This window comes from Nicotiana tomentosiformis, chromosome 3, assembly GCF_000390325.3.
Source record: "Nicotiana tomentosiformis chromosome 3, ASM39032v3, whole genome shotgun sequence".
Classification (NCBI taxonomy): domain Eukaryota; kingdom Viridiplantae; phylum Streptophyta; class Magnoliopsida; order Solanales; family Solanaceae; genus Nicotiana; species Nicotiana tomentosiformis.
Window position 1 is genome coordinate 133,163,703 of NC_090814.1, and position 19,068 is coordinate 133,182,770.

A 19,068-nucleotide genomic window follows, 5' to 3' on the forward strand; every position below is an offset into this window, starting at 1 on the left:
TCAAACTGAAACCGCAACTCTTCCCTCTGGGAGGGTGGAATATACCTGTCCAAGAAGATACGGGTGAACCTGTCCCAAGTCATGGGAGGAGAATCTGCTGGTCTGCCAAGAGCATAAGACTGCCACCATCTACGGGCTCTACCATCTAGCTGAAAAGTAGCAAAATCAACCCCATGGGATTCCAATATCCTCATGTTGTACAGTCTATCCTTGCAACGATCAATGATTTTCTGTGGATCCTCATGTCGCTCACCCCCGAAGACAGGAGGATGTAGCCTAGTCCATCTGTCCAATAGTTTTCGAGGATCGGCGGCTACAGCTGGCCTGAGCTCAGATGTAGCTGCTGCCACTGGCTGGGCTCCACCCACGGGTAGTGCACCCTGGGTCTAATATACAACAGCTGACTGTCCATGAGCCTGCGCGGTAGGGGTTTGTGCTCCCCCGTCCGCCTGAGATGTGGCTGGGTATGCCGGAAATAAACCGGCCTGAGTCATATTGTCCATGAATCGCAGCATACGACCCATGACATCCTGAAATCCCGGTGCAGATGTGAAGTCCACCGGAGCTGGCTCTGCCACAGGCAACTCACCCTGCTCCTCAATAATGGGATTCTCTACTGGATCCACTGGCGGCATAACTGGAATAGTCATTGTACATCCTCGCCCTCTACCACGGGCTGGAGCCCTCCCTCGGCCTCTAGCAACTGGAGGAGTAGCTCTTCTCTGGTCTGGAACTTCATTCGAGCGCGTTCTCACCATCTGTGAGAAAATAAGAGAAGGATTTTTAGTGCTACATTAATTGCACGATGGAATGTGAAGAAAGGTAATTTCTTAACACCCTATAGCCTCTCGAAGATAAGTACAGACGTCTCCGTACCGATCCGCAAGACTCTATTAGGTCTGCTCATAACTTGTGAGACCTATGTGAACCTAGTGCTTTGATACCATGTTGTTACGACCCAATTTCACATATAGGTCGTGATGGCGCCCAACACTACAGCTAGGCAAGCCAACTAATAAATTAAGCATACATTGATAAAATTTAAAATCAAGAAAATATAAACCCAAACTCTACCAATGTGTGTGCCAAGACCTGGTGTCACAAGTGAATGAGCATCTAGTAGATTATACAAAACTCCAAATACTGTCTGAAATGAAATAGACAGAATGTAAATATAAGAAGAGACATTGGTAGCTGCAGAACGGCTCAGAAAGACAGCTCACCACTGTGCCTCGGGATGACGTGGGTATGTAATGATAGGTCCTCCACTAGTACCTGTCTCAGATCCTGCACAAAAAGTACAGCAAGTGTAGTATAAGTACGTAAACAACGTGTACCCAGTAAGTATCAAGCCTAATCTCGAAGTGGTAGAGACGAGATGGCCGAATTTGACACTCACTATGGGTCAATAATAATAACTGAAATAAAACTAGGATATTTAAATCAGCATGATTAACAGAATTTACAATAATTTATTTAATCAGCGGAAATAATCAAATTCCTTCAAATGTAACAATTCTCAATATATTAATTAAATTCCCTCAATTCAAATAATTTCCAATTTATCAATTAAATCTCATTTACATGAGTAACAATTAATTCCTTAACAAGCAAGAATAATAATTCATTAAATTCCAAGGATTTTTCAATTTATTAATTAGCTTCACAAGCTGAAATAAATTATTAAAGCATCGTGTAATTATTATTATTAAGCACGATTTCTGCCGAGGACGTACGACCCGATCCAGAGTGTCGTGTACACTGCCGAGGGACGCGTGGCGCGATCCATAGATGCATCTATCCTGCCGAGGCGTTCGGCCCGCTCCACAAAAAAGGAGGACATTTTCTTATGTGCCTCCGGAAGGAGAGTATATTAATTATAAGATAAATTCGGGAGGAGAACAATTTCTTTTAACAATTAATTAATTTAAACAGAAAATCAAGCCTATGAGATTTCCATCCTTTAATATCTTTATCTAACAATTCACAATATATTCATATATATCAATTAATATTAATTAATCAAAGAATATAATTTACACAAGTAATGCAAGCTTTGAGTCCTAAACTACACGGACTTTAGTATTAATAGTAGCTACGCACGGACTCTCGTCACCTCGTGCGTACGTAGCCCCCACAATTAGCAATAATTATTTAATTTTAATCACCTATGAGGTAATTTTTCCCCCTCATAAGATTAGATAAGAGACTTACCTCGTCTTGCTCCAATTTAATCCACTATAAGGCCTTTTCCACGATTATCCAACTCTGTCTTGCCCAAATCTAGCCAAAATAATTCCATACAATCACTAAAAATTATAGGAATCAATTCTATAAGAAAATACTATATTTTTAATAAAAAAAATTCCGAAATTAATTAAAAATTTGTCCGTGGGGCCCACGTCTCGGAATCCGGCGAAAGTTATGAAATCCGACGACCCAGTCAATTATGAGTCCAACCATACTAGTTTTACTCAAATCTGACTCCGAATCGATACCGAAATCTCGAAAATTCGTTTCTATGAGATTTCTAAAATTTCCCAAATTTCAAACTCAAAACACTAATTAATTGATGAGAACAATGATATATTTATGTTTATAGACCAAATCCAAGTTAGAATCACTTACTCCAATGTCTTTTCCTTGAAAATCTATCAAAAATCGCCTGTGCTCAAGCTCCAATTTGTTAAAAATGGCGAATGAGACGAATGCCCTCTGTTTTTATAACTTACAGCTCTGTCCAGTTCGATCAAGGAGCTCGATCAGGGGAGCTCGATCTCGGGAGCTCGATCTCAGGGAGCTCGATCTTGGGAGCTCGATCATGGGAGCTCGATCTTGGGAGCTCGATCATGGGAGCTCGATCTTGGAAGTTCGATCATGAGAGCTCGATTTTGGGCCTCGATCTTGGGTTCGATCTCAGCCCAGAACTTCCAGCAGAAGAGAAAAATTGCAGCAACTGTTTAAGTTCAATTGTTGATCCGTTAACCATCCGAAACTTACCCGAGGCCCTCGGGACCTCAACCAAATATACCAACAAGTCCTAAAACATCATACGAACTTAGTCGAACCTCTAAATCACATCAAACAACGCTAAAACCATGAATCATACCCCAATTCAAGGTTAATGAAACTAAGAGTTTTCAACTTCTACATTCGATGTCGGAACCTATCAAATCAACTCCGATTGACCTCAAATTTTACACACAAGTCATAAATGACATAACGGAGCTATGAAAATTTTCGGAACTGGATTCTGACTCCGGTATCAAAAAGTCAACTCATCGGTCAAACTTCCAAACTTAAATTCTTGTTTTTAGCCATTTCAAGCCTAATTCAACAAGATATCCCAGAATCGATAGCAGTAGTGTATGGATTATTTCCAGAATCCTCATTTCACTATACAGAACCGTGAAAAATCGTACATTATTGCCATAATATCTCTTCCCTGATATCAAAGTTTAAACAAGAGAATGAAATGGAAATTGTCTCACTCTTACTTCTGCTTGTCCCATCTCCGGATAAAAAATTCTAAAGCCTTAATTGGAAGGTAATGCTATAGCTTACTTCCTGCATGACAAAGCATTCCGTTACCTTCTAGGCTTCTACAGACTATTTTGGGACAATGCCACTGTTAGGCAGAAGTGGTCCAACCAAAATATATATTAAAAAAAAAAGGAGAATTAAATTTCATGCTTTCATCACTAGAAAACCTAAAAAATTCTAAAACAAAGTGCATAATTGGGATAAATAGACCTGCAATAATCAACAAACTCCAGCACATTAGGTTGGATTGTAATGATGAGATGTTTCGCTGACATGATTAAAGCTCAGCAATAAACATAACTGAATGTCATTCAATAACGAAGAACAGTGTACCACCATGTGGAATTATATTAACAAAATCTAATGTTTGTAGCCGGAGGCCTGAATATCATCATATTAACTACACCACCTTTTTTTTTTTTTTTCAGAAATGAAAATTTTATGTCAAATCACATTATTGGAATGCCTAGAAGTAGAGCAGTCATACAACTCGCACACTAAGCGAGAATCATACTGCTAGGCAAATGCTCAACTCATTTCCTGCTTTATTAAAGGCTCGACTCATATCTTTAGTGCCAGCTATGTAACAAAGGAGCCCCAAAATCGTTGCATTGAAAGGAGAGAATAGAGCTGTGGGGTTTTACATCAGAATCGAGTTTCCAATACAATGGCAATAGGAACCATTTTTCACTTGGTTAGATCTCATGCGAGACATCTAAAATACAGGAATTTCCAGTCAGGTAGTATTTCATTTCTGGGGCTAAACATTAGGATTAGAGACTCTTTCTGTCAAGTAGCTATAAATGGAATTTCTGGTTTATTGAAGTTTATTCTGGTAGATTCGCAGCCCTGATACTCATTTATTGCTTAGCTCAATTTTCTGCTTTCAGGTAAACAAATGCTAAACTTTACTCCATTACTTTCTGGCTCTTTCTTGTGATGAAATTGTATAGTTTGGCCATCCTCAGGTTTTTTCATCCTGTTACTTTGTGAAAATTCTCTTTCAGGATCTCTTTTTACGTTAAAACATCATATTTTGACCAAGATCTCTCAAATTCTCATCAACAGATTATTTTTCTACACCTTAGCTGACTTCCTATCCAACTTTTAGGGAATGATCTTGTAGAAAATGAATTAACAGTTGAACTAAGTATGTTACAACTTACAACTATTAGTCGGGAGAAAATGTTATTGAACATTCATGAGCTACTGTCGTAAATCATACTTCGACTCCTGTATATACTAGCTATACATGAACTAACATGAGTTAGGTTTGATTATTGTTCTTTTTGAGATTCACAACTACATCGAGTGCAAATATTTGTTATACTGGTACTATACAATCTGCATATGTTTTGTTTACTCCGTCAAAATATTGTGACTTGTTCCTGATGGCTGTGCTCAAGTTGTCTGCTTGCCATGCCGCATTACTTTTCAGGTGGTCATCTGGCTAGTTATGGAGCTTGGCCACTTGTCATGAGTGGTACCAAAACTGACCGTAACACAGCTTGCTGCTGTCCATAGAAGGTGGCTATCACAGTCTGCAACAGCACAAGATGACAACAAACTTAGCAAAGGGCCTTGTAAAGGAGGAGCAGCAGGAAGTGAAAAGGATGGTGAAGTTGTCTACGATGGTCCTTTCTCATGCACGATCAATTTCGTGAAGATTCTCTGCCTTGTACATTTTGGCATCACTGTTTCTCTGAGTCCTCACTTAGCCTTTGCGATGTCTCCTGATATGAATGTGGTGCTAAAGGGAGCAGTTCCATCATTATTTATATTATTTGGCGCTTATACTACCATTTATTATCACTGGACAAGGAGCCCCTATATTCACAAACTGAGGTGGAAGCCAGGTTCAGATTCTTTTGATGTGGAGATGATATCTTGGCGGGCATCGTATATTCCAAAGACTATTAAATTTGCAGATATCAATGAGCGAGTTGTGACATTTGAGGCCAATGGAAACTTGTATTATGTTGATGATAAGCATTTTCATAATAAGGCGCTATTGGCAAAACTGACCCCTCAGAAACCAACTCATGAGTAATCGAGTACATGTAATTAGAACTTCCTATCTGGACTAATTTGATGTTTTAAGATGTTACTATGTTGCATTGCCCACTAGAAGTTTTATTACTTCTTTGCCATCTTTCAAGCTTTAAATTGCTACAGGTCATAGTGTATTTTAATAATCAGAATCAAACAAAGTCTTACCATATATTTGCTGCTGATATGTTTGCGAATGATGCTGCTCTCCAACCATTTAAGAAGTGTTTTCTTTTAAGATTTTTATCATTTTCTATATTAACATTATGAAATTCATACTAACTAAAAAGAATAAATTTAAAAAGTCAACATTTTACGTAGCTACAAGAATTGATGAATCATGAATGGGTAAGAATATTGCTCAGATGGTCTTTATAGTATATAGAGTAGTGAAGAATTGCAACGATTCGATTTGACCTATCAAATTATTAAAATACATCTTGAACTTAAAGGCAAAGAGCACAATTTCTTCCAATAACAACTTGAAATAGGCAACTTTCCTAAGGTTCGATGGAATCATTTCAAACTTTAGGAAAATTGCTTGAAGTTTGTGTGGTAGTTCAAATTATTTTTTAAATACTTTAGAAATATTGGTTATTTTCTAAACAATAATCCTGAAATCAGAGGCGGGGTTAAGATTTCAAGCTTATGAGTTCAGAATTTTAATCATTTTAGGTTAGTGAGTTCTAAATTAATAATCTATACAAATTCAATAGATTTTTAGAGATAAATACAAGGTTCAAACCAAAACTACTGGTTCGGCCCGTTGCCGCACTCTACCTCCGCCTCTACCTGAAACTGGTTACCTGATACTCCTCTTACTTTATTCCAATTCAATTAATTGGGCGCATAAATTTTCATTTTTTGTTCAAAATACTTGCTACACTGTAGTACTTACTATTCATATTTACTGCTATACTTTTGGTCGTGAAATGAAAACCACAAATCTTCCAACAAAACCCTTGGAGACGAAAAAACGCGCGAAACTCCATTAGTTTTCTAGAGAACCTCAGCTAAGCTCGAAAAATGCCGGAGCTTCCGGAGGTAGAGGCAGCTCGAAGAGCCATAGAGGATCACTGCGTAGGCAAGAAAATCGTGAAAGCCATCATCGCCGATGATCCCAAGGTCATCGACGGCGTGTCTCTAGATGATTTCAGAGCCTCTCTTGAGGGCAAAACCATCGTAGCTGCTAATCGCAAGGGAAAAAACATGTGGATTGAGCTCGATTCCCCTCCTTTCCCTACTTTTCAGTTCGGTGAGGTTACTACTCTTGTTTTGTTATAATTGACGATTTTTGTTTACAATGTTGTTACAATAACTCCTTTACTGAAGATCCTACGGTACAAAAATGTTATAATGTATGCGTATTTGCATGTCTGGAATAGTGACCCACACTGTTAGGGTTTTATGTAAAAGAATGAGGTTCATCAGTTTGCCGCTAAATAACCCTAATTCTGCTTAGCTTATACTGCAGTCTGGTGGCGTTAGCTATCTTCCATATGCATAAAGACAGGGTAAATGAATACTTGAAGAAATGGTTCTTCTATTTTTGATTTTCTTCCCCTTCGTGTTGGGAGATCAATTTTCAGATAGAATAGAAGTTAATTCTGATTCTTAATGCTGTTTCTTTGGTGACAAGTAGGAATCTGCAGGACAGAGCTGCAGAGGGGGCAAAACAGAAAAAATAGAAGATACTAATATTATGTCTTGTCAAGTAAAGGTGCTTGGAAATGAGAGAACTCTGTTCAAGATACCAAATCTTAGCTTAGTGTAGATACCATGCCTATGATTTGTTTGCTAGAGTTATTTTGTGGTTGTTACTGCAAGCTTCTAATGAGGGCCAGAACTAAGACCGGTATCTTAATGATATCCCTCAAGGCAACTGATAAACCATTGTTGTTTGCTACACGCTTTCCTCCGAATCAAGGTGCTCCAGGGCACAAATATCTTTTACCATTAAGCTATTGATGAAGTTCGTGGTCATTTCTCGGATTTTAACTCTGCCTTTCCTTAGTTGTATTCTAGGTTTTATCTCTATAACAGAATAGACTGTCAAGATATCAGATTGGAAAATTATGGCATTTCTGTTGCTTGGTTGGTTTGTTTGACCTCTAATTATTTTGTACATCTACTGTCAGGAATGGCGGGTGCTATATACATCAAAGGAGTTGCAGTTACAAAATATAAACGGTGAGCTTTAATGTCATATTGTGCTGGGCAAGTATGTAAAGCTATTCATTTTGCAAACTGATGAACATAAATGGGTAAAGGGTCCCAAGTGTCTAGCCAGATTATGGAAAGGTTCTCATTTACTTATCCCAAAAAAAAAAAAAAATCTCGAAAGGTTCTATTACTGGACTGCTGTAAGAATTGCCAATATCAAATTAGATTCTCATCTATTGTGTGATATTATGACTTGCTCTTTATATTGCATTGAGTTTTAGTCACGAAATGTAGATCTTCGAAACAAGTTGTCTATGGGGGTATGAGAGAAAAGAATGAATTCATCTTCAGCATTTATCACAAATGTAATATTTCTAGGTCTGCTGTAAAAGACGACGACGAGTGGCCTTCCAAGTATTCAAAGGTTTTCCTTGAGGTAAGTTTACTCTTTATAACAAGTTAATGTGTCAGCTGTGTCTTCTTTTTTTAATTGCTAACAAAAATTGTGACATATATTTACAACTATAAAGTTAATAGTAGATTCATAAAAAAATAATGGTCTGAGGTGATTTTCTGGCTCAGATGGAATTTGCACAAGCAGATGTGGATGTAGAAACATGTTTGCACCCTTTATAAACAACCGTGTGAATTTTTAACTGGTAAAGGGGACTAGATGGACCATGAAAAATAATTCAGCATTTTTGGGGTCCTATTCCTGTATGTAAAAGAATAAAAAAGAAATTGGATTGATTTGATTGGAATGGAAATAACTCGCGACAAGGCTGAGATGGTAATGACATTTTAATGGTCATTATGCCTTATCTGTTTACTGTAGATTGCATTCATTCTTGCGGTTAGAATATTAGAAACTTATGATTTCACAACCATCTTCTGCTTCTCCCTTTCTTTTCTTCATCTACTTCTTTTCCACCTGCTTCTCCTTTGCCATTCTTTTAGCGATCAAACTGGCACATGAATGTAGCTACTGATGAATGTGGACACCTTTCAAACTTGTGTAGTTGGACGATGGTTTGGAGCTTTCATTTACTGATAAGAGGCGGTTTGCCAGGGTGCGCTCTCTGAAGAATGTAAGATGATATTATCACCCAATCCATGGATACTTTCCCTTGAACGAAAAGCTTGAATAGTATCTCCTAACGAATTTGTCGTTGCAGCCGGTTTCTGTTCCTCCAATATCTGAACTTGGTCCTGATGCTCTGTTGGAGCCAATGACTGTAGATGAGTTCTATAAAGCTTTCAGCAAGAAGAAGATTGGTGTTAAGGCTTTATTACTTGACCAGGTTAGGAACTGTCTTTTACTTCTTCTCTGAACTAAGGTTATAAACTTTTGTGAAATGGTCAAAAGATATCCTTTATAATGCATATTTTAATTGATATAGTGAGTTAAAATGTACAAAACTTTAGGATTAAGGCATTTCCATCTGAACAAATTTATCAGAACTGGACTACTAGTTACTACAAATGACCACTTCTCAATCTCTACTAATTTGAAGAGAAGTTCAAATCAGTACAGAGAATCAAGTTTGATTGTCTTTGTTGTTTCATTCTTGGTGTGAATTGGAGTATGCTAATGAAGTTTCCTCACTTGAGCAACAGCTCATATCGGCGGAGGGGTTATAGTAGTAGTTCAGGTGAAGTAACTTGGCACGGGAATCTCACAGGAAAGAGGCAATACAAAGTCATTTGGATTTGGAACTGGGGAAGACACGTTGACCGAAAACTTGGGTTTGTTTGTAGAAAAACTACTTTTGAATTTCAGGTGTCAAGCACAGTTCTTATAACTTGATTCATATCAGGACCTACTAGTATAAAGTTAATTTTGCGCCTCAACTGCTTAAAAGATACTGCATGTCTACCAATCAGAAAAGAAAAGGATATTGCATATCTGAGTGGTGACATCTGTCCTTGAATGCTTTTATGCATGAAAAGATATCTATATTTGTATCGCTATCCTACTCTGAACAACCATTGGTATCCAGCTAAACATTAGGAGCCAGCATGTGACGAAAAGTTAGATTCAGTAGCTTATATTTGAAATTTTTTTGCTGTATAAGAAGAGTTTCATAAACAGTATTCGTTTATAAGTGAAAAGAAAAAAGCTATATCACTCTTAAATTCATTAGGAGTTATAGCCATTTTCTAGTAGGCATTATAAATCCTTTTCCTGCTGTTTCTGCAGAGTTTTATTTCAGGAATTGGCAACTGGATTGCAGATGAAGTGCTATATCAGGTGTGTGCGCTCAACTCTTGGCGAGAATAAAAGAACTAGAGTTTCTTCGCTCTTTTTTTATTGCAAGTTATAAATTTTGTTTACTTATTTGCTTATTCGAATTCTAGTTACTATTTTGTTTAATATATGGTCAAATCTGTCTCTTCATTTGGCTGTAAGCAATTCAAGGTGTTTGGATGCAGATTGATGTTGCTTGCTCTTGTAAAGTTTTTGACCAAATAAAAGAAAGCTCCAGTCGGAAATATTTGTGGTTTGTGATTAACTTTGTCAAATTTCTTTCGACAGGCAAGAATCCATCCTATGCAGACTGCTTCTAGCATATCCAAGGAGGACTGTGCAACATTGCTGAAGTGCATCTACGAGGTACGTCATCTTTCTTTAACTAGCTGTTGTGATCACTTATAAGTTGTAGAAGAATGCTTTCCTCATGGCTAGCTATTGGAGATGATACTTCTAGGTTACAGAATTTGCGGTTGAAGTAGATGCCGACTGCAGCCGCTTCCCTTCTGAATGGTTGTTTCATTACCGATGGGGCAAAAAGCCTGGAAAAGTTAATGGTGAGATAATTTTCCATATGCACCCTCATTTTGACATACGATTGTATGCACACAGGTCGTCGAAAAAGCTGTTGAAGTTGGCGCAGATAGTAGTCAGTATCCTACTAGTTGGATTTTCCATTCCCGGGAAAAGAAACCTGGCAAGGCCTTTGTTGATGGTTTGGCTCCTCACGTTTAAGCTACTCCTGGTTGGGTTCTGGTTATACTCATCATCCTTGCTCATCATATCCACATTGTAGTGAACTAGATATTTTTTACTTTGTTTAATCGCCTGATGATAAATTAAATAGCTTTGCATACTTTATGAAAGAAAAAAGATCGATCTCCTTTTTGTACTCACTGTTCTGCCCTGATTTTAGATAAAAACTCTGCAGCTTTTTATATCCTTACCACTTTAGTTTTTCTACTTGAAAAAATTGACAGAAAATTGGGTATTTTGCAGGGAAGAAAATCGAGTTTATCACGGCTGGTGGCAGGGTATGGCTCTCTAACACTGTTCTCTGGTTTATCTCAAGTATGATCTAGATAAAGACATTTTTTTTTTGTTTTTTAAATACTAGACTTCAGCCTTTGTGCCGGACCTACAAAAGATGGTGGGAGCTGAATCTGCAAAAGCAGCAGGTAAAAGGCAGCAGGTCAAAGTTCAGAGAGTCAAGCATAACGATAGTGATGGTGAAGACGAGGAACCAGAAATTGAAGAGGCAGAAGCTGGGAAATCAAAGGGGAAGCGGCGTGGGACAGATAATAAGAGAGCTTCTACTAACAAGAAGTTGAAGGGAAGCAACGGTGACAATGATGAAAATGATAATGATAATGATGAAGGTCTAAAGAATCCTTCTGAAAAAGCAAAACAAAGTAGGAGCTCCAAGGGAAAAGGTGGTAATCAAGAGAAGAAAGCCAGAGCAAATATGGCTGCAAAAAGAAAACTAGAGGAAAGTGGTGATGATGAAGATGATGACGGTAGTGAGGGTGATGATGATAATGAAGGGGGCAAGGATCGCAAGCTTTCTAGTAAAACACAATCAAAGGGGAAGAAGACCACCAAGCGAACGGCTGAACCAAGGCAGACTAGGAATAAGCTGTCCAATAAGCACAAGTAACTGATCATAAAAGTATCAAGTGTTGGTGAAAAAGAAAATCTGAAGTATCAAATGTGCAATTTTGTCAACTTTAAGGAAGTGGCAGCAGTTAGTGCTTTTTGTTATCACAAGGTGGTAATTGCCCATAAATAGCTACTAAAGCTGTATGATGACATGATTTGTAATATATCACCAGCGGTTTAGACCTACGCTAGGTTCGCTTTGGATGTCTGTTGCAACTTGTGCCGTGGATAAAATTTGGTAGTACTACTATGTTTTAGGAAATTGTCGTACAGCTTCTGAAGGTTTAATAGGACTTGAACCTAACGTCTCATAATGGTCATTTTATTACTATTACTTAAACCTTAGAACATTTATTTGCCATTACACTACCAGCTTATTGGCAGTCAACATCTGTTTAGAACGAAAGTATGTTGCTGCTATAATTTACTTATTTATTCGTGTATAGTTTCATTGATGTGCTTGAAATCTACTAGTACCTAGAAGAAACAAATTGAAAATTGAAGTATAAGGATATATATTCGGCATAATAGTCTAAATGACACTTATACTTGTGCCACTTTGTCATGTTGGTCCTCAAACTTATCATTTTGTCAATTGAACACTTATACTCGTTCAAATCGTATATAATAAACGTTGTAATACAATCTCCTACACGTAGGATGCCACGTCATTACTAGTGCCACATAGGAAAATAAACTATTTAAAAATGGGACTGGCCACCCTACACAAATACCGAACCCATAGAAAAGAGATGCAGTAGGTTCTTTCTTCTTTCGTTTATTAGGAACCACACATACCCAGAAGTTTCAAGCGAGCTTTAGTGGCGTCTCTGCTTGTCCCTCCGATTTTGATCCTCAAACACAAATGTTTATCGCATTTTCAAGTCTAAATTTCAATACCCAGTTGAGTTTTAGTACTAGGTAAGCAACAACTTGAGGTTTCAAACCACTAGATTCGTTCTTCGCAAGACCAACAATGGAATTTCGAAAATTCTCAACAAACAAGCCTTTGAATCTCCTCTCCAAAATTCGAATAAAGATCAAAATAGCGAAACACAATAACAATAACCAAAACAGATCCGTTCGTCAACCTAAAGAGTCGTCGGAATCAGCGACACTACTACCACAACTAGGACACTATAGCAAAGTCGTGGGAGGAATGAAACTCGCCGGAACCCTAATCAATTGGGTTTTGATTAAACAGAAAAAGAAATAAGAAATGTAAAAGATTCTTTTGTTAAAGAAATAGAGAAAAATAGTATATTTCTGCCTGGTTTTGTGATTTTGAAGGCTCATCCATTGTTTACAGCAGTGTGGAGGGGAAAAGAGGGAGGGGGAAAGAGAAATTGGGGGCGAGAAGAAAGGTGGGATTTTGTGCTTGATTTTGTGCCTGATTTTAGTTTAATTCATTTTTAATCAAAATCACTAGTATCACTCTCTTTACACGCGTGTGTTATACATAATTTGTCCACCTCAGCTATGTCAATGCCACATAAGCTCGGTCAATGGTCAGATGGATTTAGAAAATTAGTTTTGAACGAGTGTAAGTGTTTAATTGGCAAAATGATAAATTTGGGGACCGGCATGACAAAGTTACACAAGTATAAGTGTCATTTAGGCTATTCTGCCTATATATTCAGTAATTTCTTTTTGTTTTTAAAGTTCTTATTGTAAATTGTTCCTGTGGCATCATTAAAACATTAAAGCAAATTTGGACAAAATGTGAGGGATGTTATGCAAACAATGTTTTCATGGATATTATTGTTTAATTTTTTTAAAAGTTATATTGAATATGAGATGTTTTATGTTCTCAATAATCTTGTGTAAAAGTTTCTTTTTCATTACTATATTCAATTTATTCTATCAATTTCTTATTTTAAGTGACGTTATATCTGACAATTTAATTTCACTATTTACCCTTTAGGACAAGTCTCAAGTACCTTTGAGGAAAAAAGAGAGTATGAACTATGAAGTATGGTGCAAGGAAAAATGGATGGTAATTGATATGCGTACATAAGACTATTACCGTTCGTTGTGGCACAACGGATGTAGTTAGAATTAAATTCAAATGTTTGTTTGGGCGTCAACTCAAAAAGATTATCCAACCATATAGACGCAATGTATAACACTTCAAAGCGTAACTTCAAATGCTTTTTTCTCGTCACGCTATTAACGCAAATAGGATCTCAACTTTTTGTTAAATCAAAATTACACAAAAGTTGATTGAATTTGCTCATGCGACAAACACACACTAAAAAATGAAACATGATAATAAAAACTTTGAAATCCAGTAGAAATGACAAATTGATGTCTAATATTAATGATAACATAATTTCTCATTTTGTGGACAGTTATCAAAATCAGATTATGATCTAAAGTTTTCATACCGGTAAAGAAAAGTAACAATTGTTTGCATCTTTAGCCCTATGACGTCATCAACAACGTCATATTAGGTATTAGGAAAGCACTTAGAGTTTGTCATATTTACGAAATATATTGAACAACTAAAGTAATAAATGATTAATCAATAGGCAAAAAGATACTTGCAAAAAGTGTCAAGCACACAACATTTAGAAGGATCTAATGCATTTCAAATAAGGGCTTTAGAATAGCGTTATTTTCTTGAACATAAGAGGGTAAGTGGAGTAATAACGACATATATGTAGGGGTAAAATAGGCTTTTAGAAATAACAGTACCAAGGGTGGGGTTGGAATTAAATTAAAACATATCTGGTTTTAGAGTCAACTCATGAAAACTGTCCATTTTCAACTTGGCAACTAATTTATATCAAGTGGACCCAAATGGAAAATGTTTTGATTATGTTGGAAAATTTACCTATAAATAGAGGCAATTTCTTCTCATTTTTCTATCAATCTTTTATCAATTCTTCTTGAGTGTTGTAAGAAAATATTGGGAGAAAGAGAGTTGTGAGATATTATTGGAGAAGTGAGTGTGAGAAATATTTGTATAAAGTTTTTTCTTGAGTGAATTTATCAGAGACTTCCTTGTGTTTTTTCTGTGTAAAGTAGAGCGAAATCTCTAATTTCGTCCTCTATATACTTTATGAAGTGAAACTATTCCTTCTTACCAACAGACATATTGGCCGAGCCATGTAAATCTCGATATCATTATTTTTTATCCCATCTGCCGCATAACATGAATTATAGATGCGGCAAAGGTACATCCAAAGTACACAAACAACAAAGTCACACATTGAATTTGTTTTTGGTTATGCAAACTGTATTGGATTGAATTTAATGGTAAGGTCGGAATGTATTCCTGTGATGACCCAAAAGGTCATCTTATGTTTTAGAACTCGAATCTGCGCTCTTAAGCCTTAAAAATCTCATTTTTACCCTCCTCGATTTGCGTGCATAGTCCGGGTAGGTTTTCGGAAAGCTTTTATGTTGAAAACTAATAAAAATAAGAATTTTTGCCTTAAAAGTTAATTTTAATTGACTTCGTTTAATATTTTTGGTAAACGGGCCCAGATCCGTGCTTTGACGATCCCAGTAGGTCCGTATCGAATTATGGGACCTGGGCGTATATCTGAAATCGAATTTGGAGGTCCCTAGCTTGAGTTATGAAATTTTGATGAGATTTAAAAGTTTGGAAATTATTTATTTTTAAGAATTGATTGATATTTGGCATTGTTAGTATTGGGTCCGTATTTTGGTTCCGGAATCCAGTACAAGTTTATTATGATATTTAAGACCTGTATGTGAAATTTGCTGAGAAATAGAGTTGATTTGACATGATTCAGACGTCTAGTTGAGAAGATAGGAATTTTAAAGTGTTCTTGAGAATTTCATTTGATTTGGTGCTAAAATTATAGTTCTAGGTGTTATTTTGGCGATTTGATCGCACGAACAAGTTCGTACGATATTTTTAGACTTGCGTGCATGTTTGGTTTGGAGCCCCGAGGGCTCGGGTGCTATTCGGGCGATGCGCGAGTTGAGTTCAAACCTCAACAAGGCTACTGGTGCACCAAATCTGGTGTGCCCGCACTTGCGAGCCTTTGGTCGCAGGTGCGAGTGATAGACCCGCAGGTGCGGCCCCAGTTGGCCCAGTCCTTTTTCGCAGAAGCGCACATCCTGCCCGCACATGCGGATGCGCAGGTGCGACCAAAGCACCGCAGGTGCGAAGGTCGCTGGGCAGTGAGTTCATTTAATTCGGACTCCAGCCATTTTTCTTCTCGTTTTCAAAAGGATAGGAGACCCAGAGCGATTTTTCAAAGATATTTTCTTCCCCAAATCATAGTTAAGTGTTCCTTAACTCGTTTCTTTCAATTTTTTACTTCATTTTACTAGAATTCAACCTAAAATCTAGAGTTTTCACGGTAGAATTAGGGGTTAGGGTAGAAACTAGGGATTTCGGGAATTTGGGGATTTAGACCTCGATTTGAGGTCGGATTCCAAAACTAATTACATATTCGGGCTCGGGGGTGAATGGGTAAAAGAATTTTGGTCCGAACCTCGGATTTTGACCAAGCGGGCCCAGGGTCGATTTTTTTCGACTTTTTGGAGGAAAATTTGGGAAATTTAAATTATGAAATATAATTGATTCCTTTAGCAATATTTGATATTATTGAGTCATTTTCGAATAGATATGAGTGGTTTAGAGGTGAATTCCAAAGAAAAAGCTGTGATTGAGAATTAAGTGGCCTTCTGAGCGAGGTAAGTGTCGTGTCTAACTTGGCTTGAGGGAATAGGTATTATGTGTTTATTTTTTTACGTGATTGGTTGTTAAATGAGATGTATAGGTGAGGTGACGAGTATCTATGCGTCGTTGTCGAGTCATAACATGCGAGTGAAATTCTATTCTTGTCGATTTTGTAGCATTAAATTCTACTATCCATGCTTAGTGGGTTATTTGAAATGTTGGATGACTCATATTTGGTTTCACTGAGATTTGGTAATTTTCGAATATTGATTCGAGGTTGAGATTACATTGTGCTATTGATTATGGGAAAAATGCTGGTTTCTTTGTGATACTCTTATCTATCCGTTATTGATTCTGTAATTTGTGAGGAGGAGTATAAAGCACGAAGGGTGATGCCGTGCATGCATTATTTATATTGTGAAGATGAGTGTAAAGCACGACGGGTGATGCCGTGTATATTATGAGAGATTTAATGCACGAAGGGTGATGCCGTGCCGTTCTATTTATTTATTTATTTGGTGAGGTTGAGAGTAAAAGCACGAAGGGTGATGCCGTGCCGTTCTATTTATTTATTTGGGGAGGTTGAGAGTAAAAGCGTGATGCCGTGCAGTTTTCCTTTGCTGTTTTATTTGCTCAATTTGTTTAAGGATTTTCGGTTTAATTTCGTCTTTTCATTATTCTCATTCTTTATATTTTATTCCCCCATTGTATGTCCCCTTCTCATTATTTCTGCGTTATTCCTTTATTTACTGTTGTTGCCACTAGCATGATTATACTGTTCAAGTTATATGTGGGTGTCTTGTCCTAGTCTCGTCACTACTTTGCCGAGATTAGGCTTGACACTTACCAGTACATGGGGTCGGTTGTATTGATGCTGCACTCTGCACTTTTTGTGCAGATTTTGATACTGGCTCAGGTTGATCGAGATTTCCTACTGGTCCGCTGTCCGAAGACTCAAGGTAGATCTGTCGGCGTTCACAGACCTTGAATTCCCCGTCTATCTTTTATGTTCTATTGTTTTCTTTCATTCAAACAGTTGTATTTCTTTTAGACTATTACTTGTAGTAAATTCTAGAATGCTCGTGAATTGTGACTCCAGATCCGGGTGGTAGTAATTTATACAGTTTTATGATATTCCGCACTTATTATATTTCATCTTAGTTAATTATTGTTATTTACTGAATGGAGAAAAAGAATTGGTTTAACGATTTTCTAACGTTGGCTTGCATAACAAGTGAAATGTTAGGCGCCATCACAGTCCCGTCGGTGAAAAATTTCGAATCGTGACAATTCCCCAAACTGTTAGATGACTTAAGAAGGAAACTGAATGCTATTTGTAGGTCCTGAAGGTGAAGAACCATGATTTGTTGTTCGGATTCTTTACCTTCAGAATCTGCGAATAACATCTAGTTTCCTTCTTCGGTCATCCTACAGTTTGGACATTACATTTTGCCTTTACCATTAAACTCGGATCATATACAGTCTACATAATAAAAAAATCCACTGTATGTCTAATTGTTTACGTACCTTGGTTATATCTTTGTCATATCAACGGTTCATATTATTGGTATCTACTATAGGAGATTCAGCTTCTGTCAAGTTGATCGATAATGTTGATCACATGCTACAAAAGAATTGTTAACACGCTGTAACGCTTTAATTTGCTTCCAATTATTTGCGCATTAAATGCACTGAATTGCGAGAGATCTTGAATTATTCTTGTAAAGTGTTGTCTGTATATCACCACCTTTTCAGATCTCCTTCATTCATATTTTCTCAATTCATTCATATATTAGTATTGGTTTTGTAAAGGCATTTCGTGATAAAGGTGTTAAATCTTTCTGAGTGGAATAGTACTAGATTTGCTTTATGGTGTAAATAATGTTGAATATAAGAATTATTTTTCAGTATTCAAGTGTACTTTTACTTTTTTTTTTTTTTTTGTAATCTTCTATTCAATTTATTTGCAATCTTCTATTTTATTTAAATTTAGCAACATATCATTTATTCCTTACTCTTAGTTGTTTCATACCTAACAATTTAATCCAACGTTCTAAAAGAGTCTTTTAATCATATTGAAAATTTATATACTGATAGAAAATATATAAAACATTTAGTGTTTTTTTTATTTGATTTTTTTTTATAAAATATCTGATTAAGATGAGTTTAAATATTACATGAGTAGTGAAATTTATATGTTTGGCCCCAGCTTGCTTGGGGTCGAGTCATAGTAGTATTTGTTTCGTTATTGATGTTTCTTTCTTATGCAATTTAATGAAGCCTTAAAATTTCAATTTTCATGCACCTTAGTTAAATAATTAACAGAGCCTTTCTTTTTCAACTCGAAAAATTGTTACAAAAATGAAACTACTTAATAGGACAAAAGTTAATTTTTTTTTTTTTTGGTTGTAAATTTTGGAAAATTTTACCAAACACACACTTTTTGCAAGTTTCCTGAAAACTCATATAAAGGCAACCAAGGCTCTTTATAGTTTAGAAAAGTCACTAACTTTTGCTAAATCAAAATTACATAAGTTAATTTAATCTATTCCCGTGACAAATACACACACCAAAGAAAATGTAACAACACAAGCTGGACAATATGATGTTGTATGCAACTTTTCTTGCATTAATATTAAGGACAACTTAATGTATCATTTCCAGAAGTACTCAATCGGTAATTACAATCAGGCTATAATTTAATGATTTCTCATAGACTTAACAGATTTAAAACGGCTGT

The 19,068-nt window shown here is 36.6% G+C and overlaps 1 protein-coding gene across 7 annotated transcripts; it reads left to right on the plus strand.

The window, feature by feature from the left end:
- The first annotated feature begins 6,422 nt into the window (after positions 1 to 6,422).
- LOC104107940 (formamidopyrimidine-DNA glycosylase) lies at positions 6,423 to 11,927 on the plus strand. Of its 7 annotated transcripts, none has more exons than XM_070197653.1 (11): positions 6,480 to 6,847; positions 7,731 to 7,782; positions 8,134 to 8,191; positions 8,775 to 8,843; positions 8,931 to 9,056; positions 9,956 to 10,006; positions 10,292 to 10,369; positions 10,464 to 10,519; positions 10,619 to 10,762; positions 11,006 to 11,040; positions 11,124 to 11,365. In XM_070197653.1, exons 1-11 carry the CDS (start codon positions 6,619 to 6,621, stop codon positions 11,165 to 11,167), a joined length of 942 nt encoding a protein of 313 aa, XP_070053754.1. In that variant the 5' UTR covers positions 6,480 to 6,618; the 3' UTR covers positions 11,168 to 11,365. The 7 variants fall into 7 exon arrangements, 6 of the variants coding, with proteins under 6 accessions (XP_009615167.1, XP_070053754.1, XP_070053753.1 ...); XM_070197652.1 differs by having other exon boundaries at positions 6,491 to 6,847; positions 10,619 to 10,721; positions 11,124 to 11,927; XM_009616872.4 differs by lacking the exon at positions 10,619 to 10,762 and having other exon boundaries at positions 6,423 to 6,847; positions 10,464 to 10,563; positions 11,124 to 11,927.
- Positions 11,928 to 19,068: the final 7,141 nt, after the last annotated feature.

Bases quoted from the DNA above. Each gene is read 5' to 3' on its own strand.
- LOC104107940 (XM_009616871.4), top strand. From the start codon at position 6,619: ATGCCGGAGCTTCCGGAGGTAGAGGCAGCTCGAAGAGCCATAGAGGAT. The intron at 10,370-10,618 runs GTACGTCATCTT...GTATGCACACAG, and splicing joins TGCTGAAGTGCATCTACGAG to GTCGTCGAAAAAGCTGTTGA. The intron at 10,722-11,005 runs GTTTGGCTCCTC...GGTATTTTGCAG, and splicing joins TGGCAAGGCCTTTGTTGATG to GGAAGAAAATCGAGTTTATC.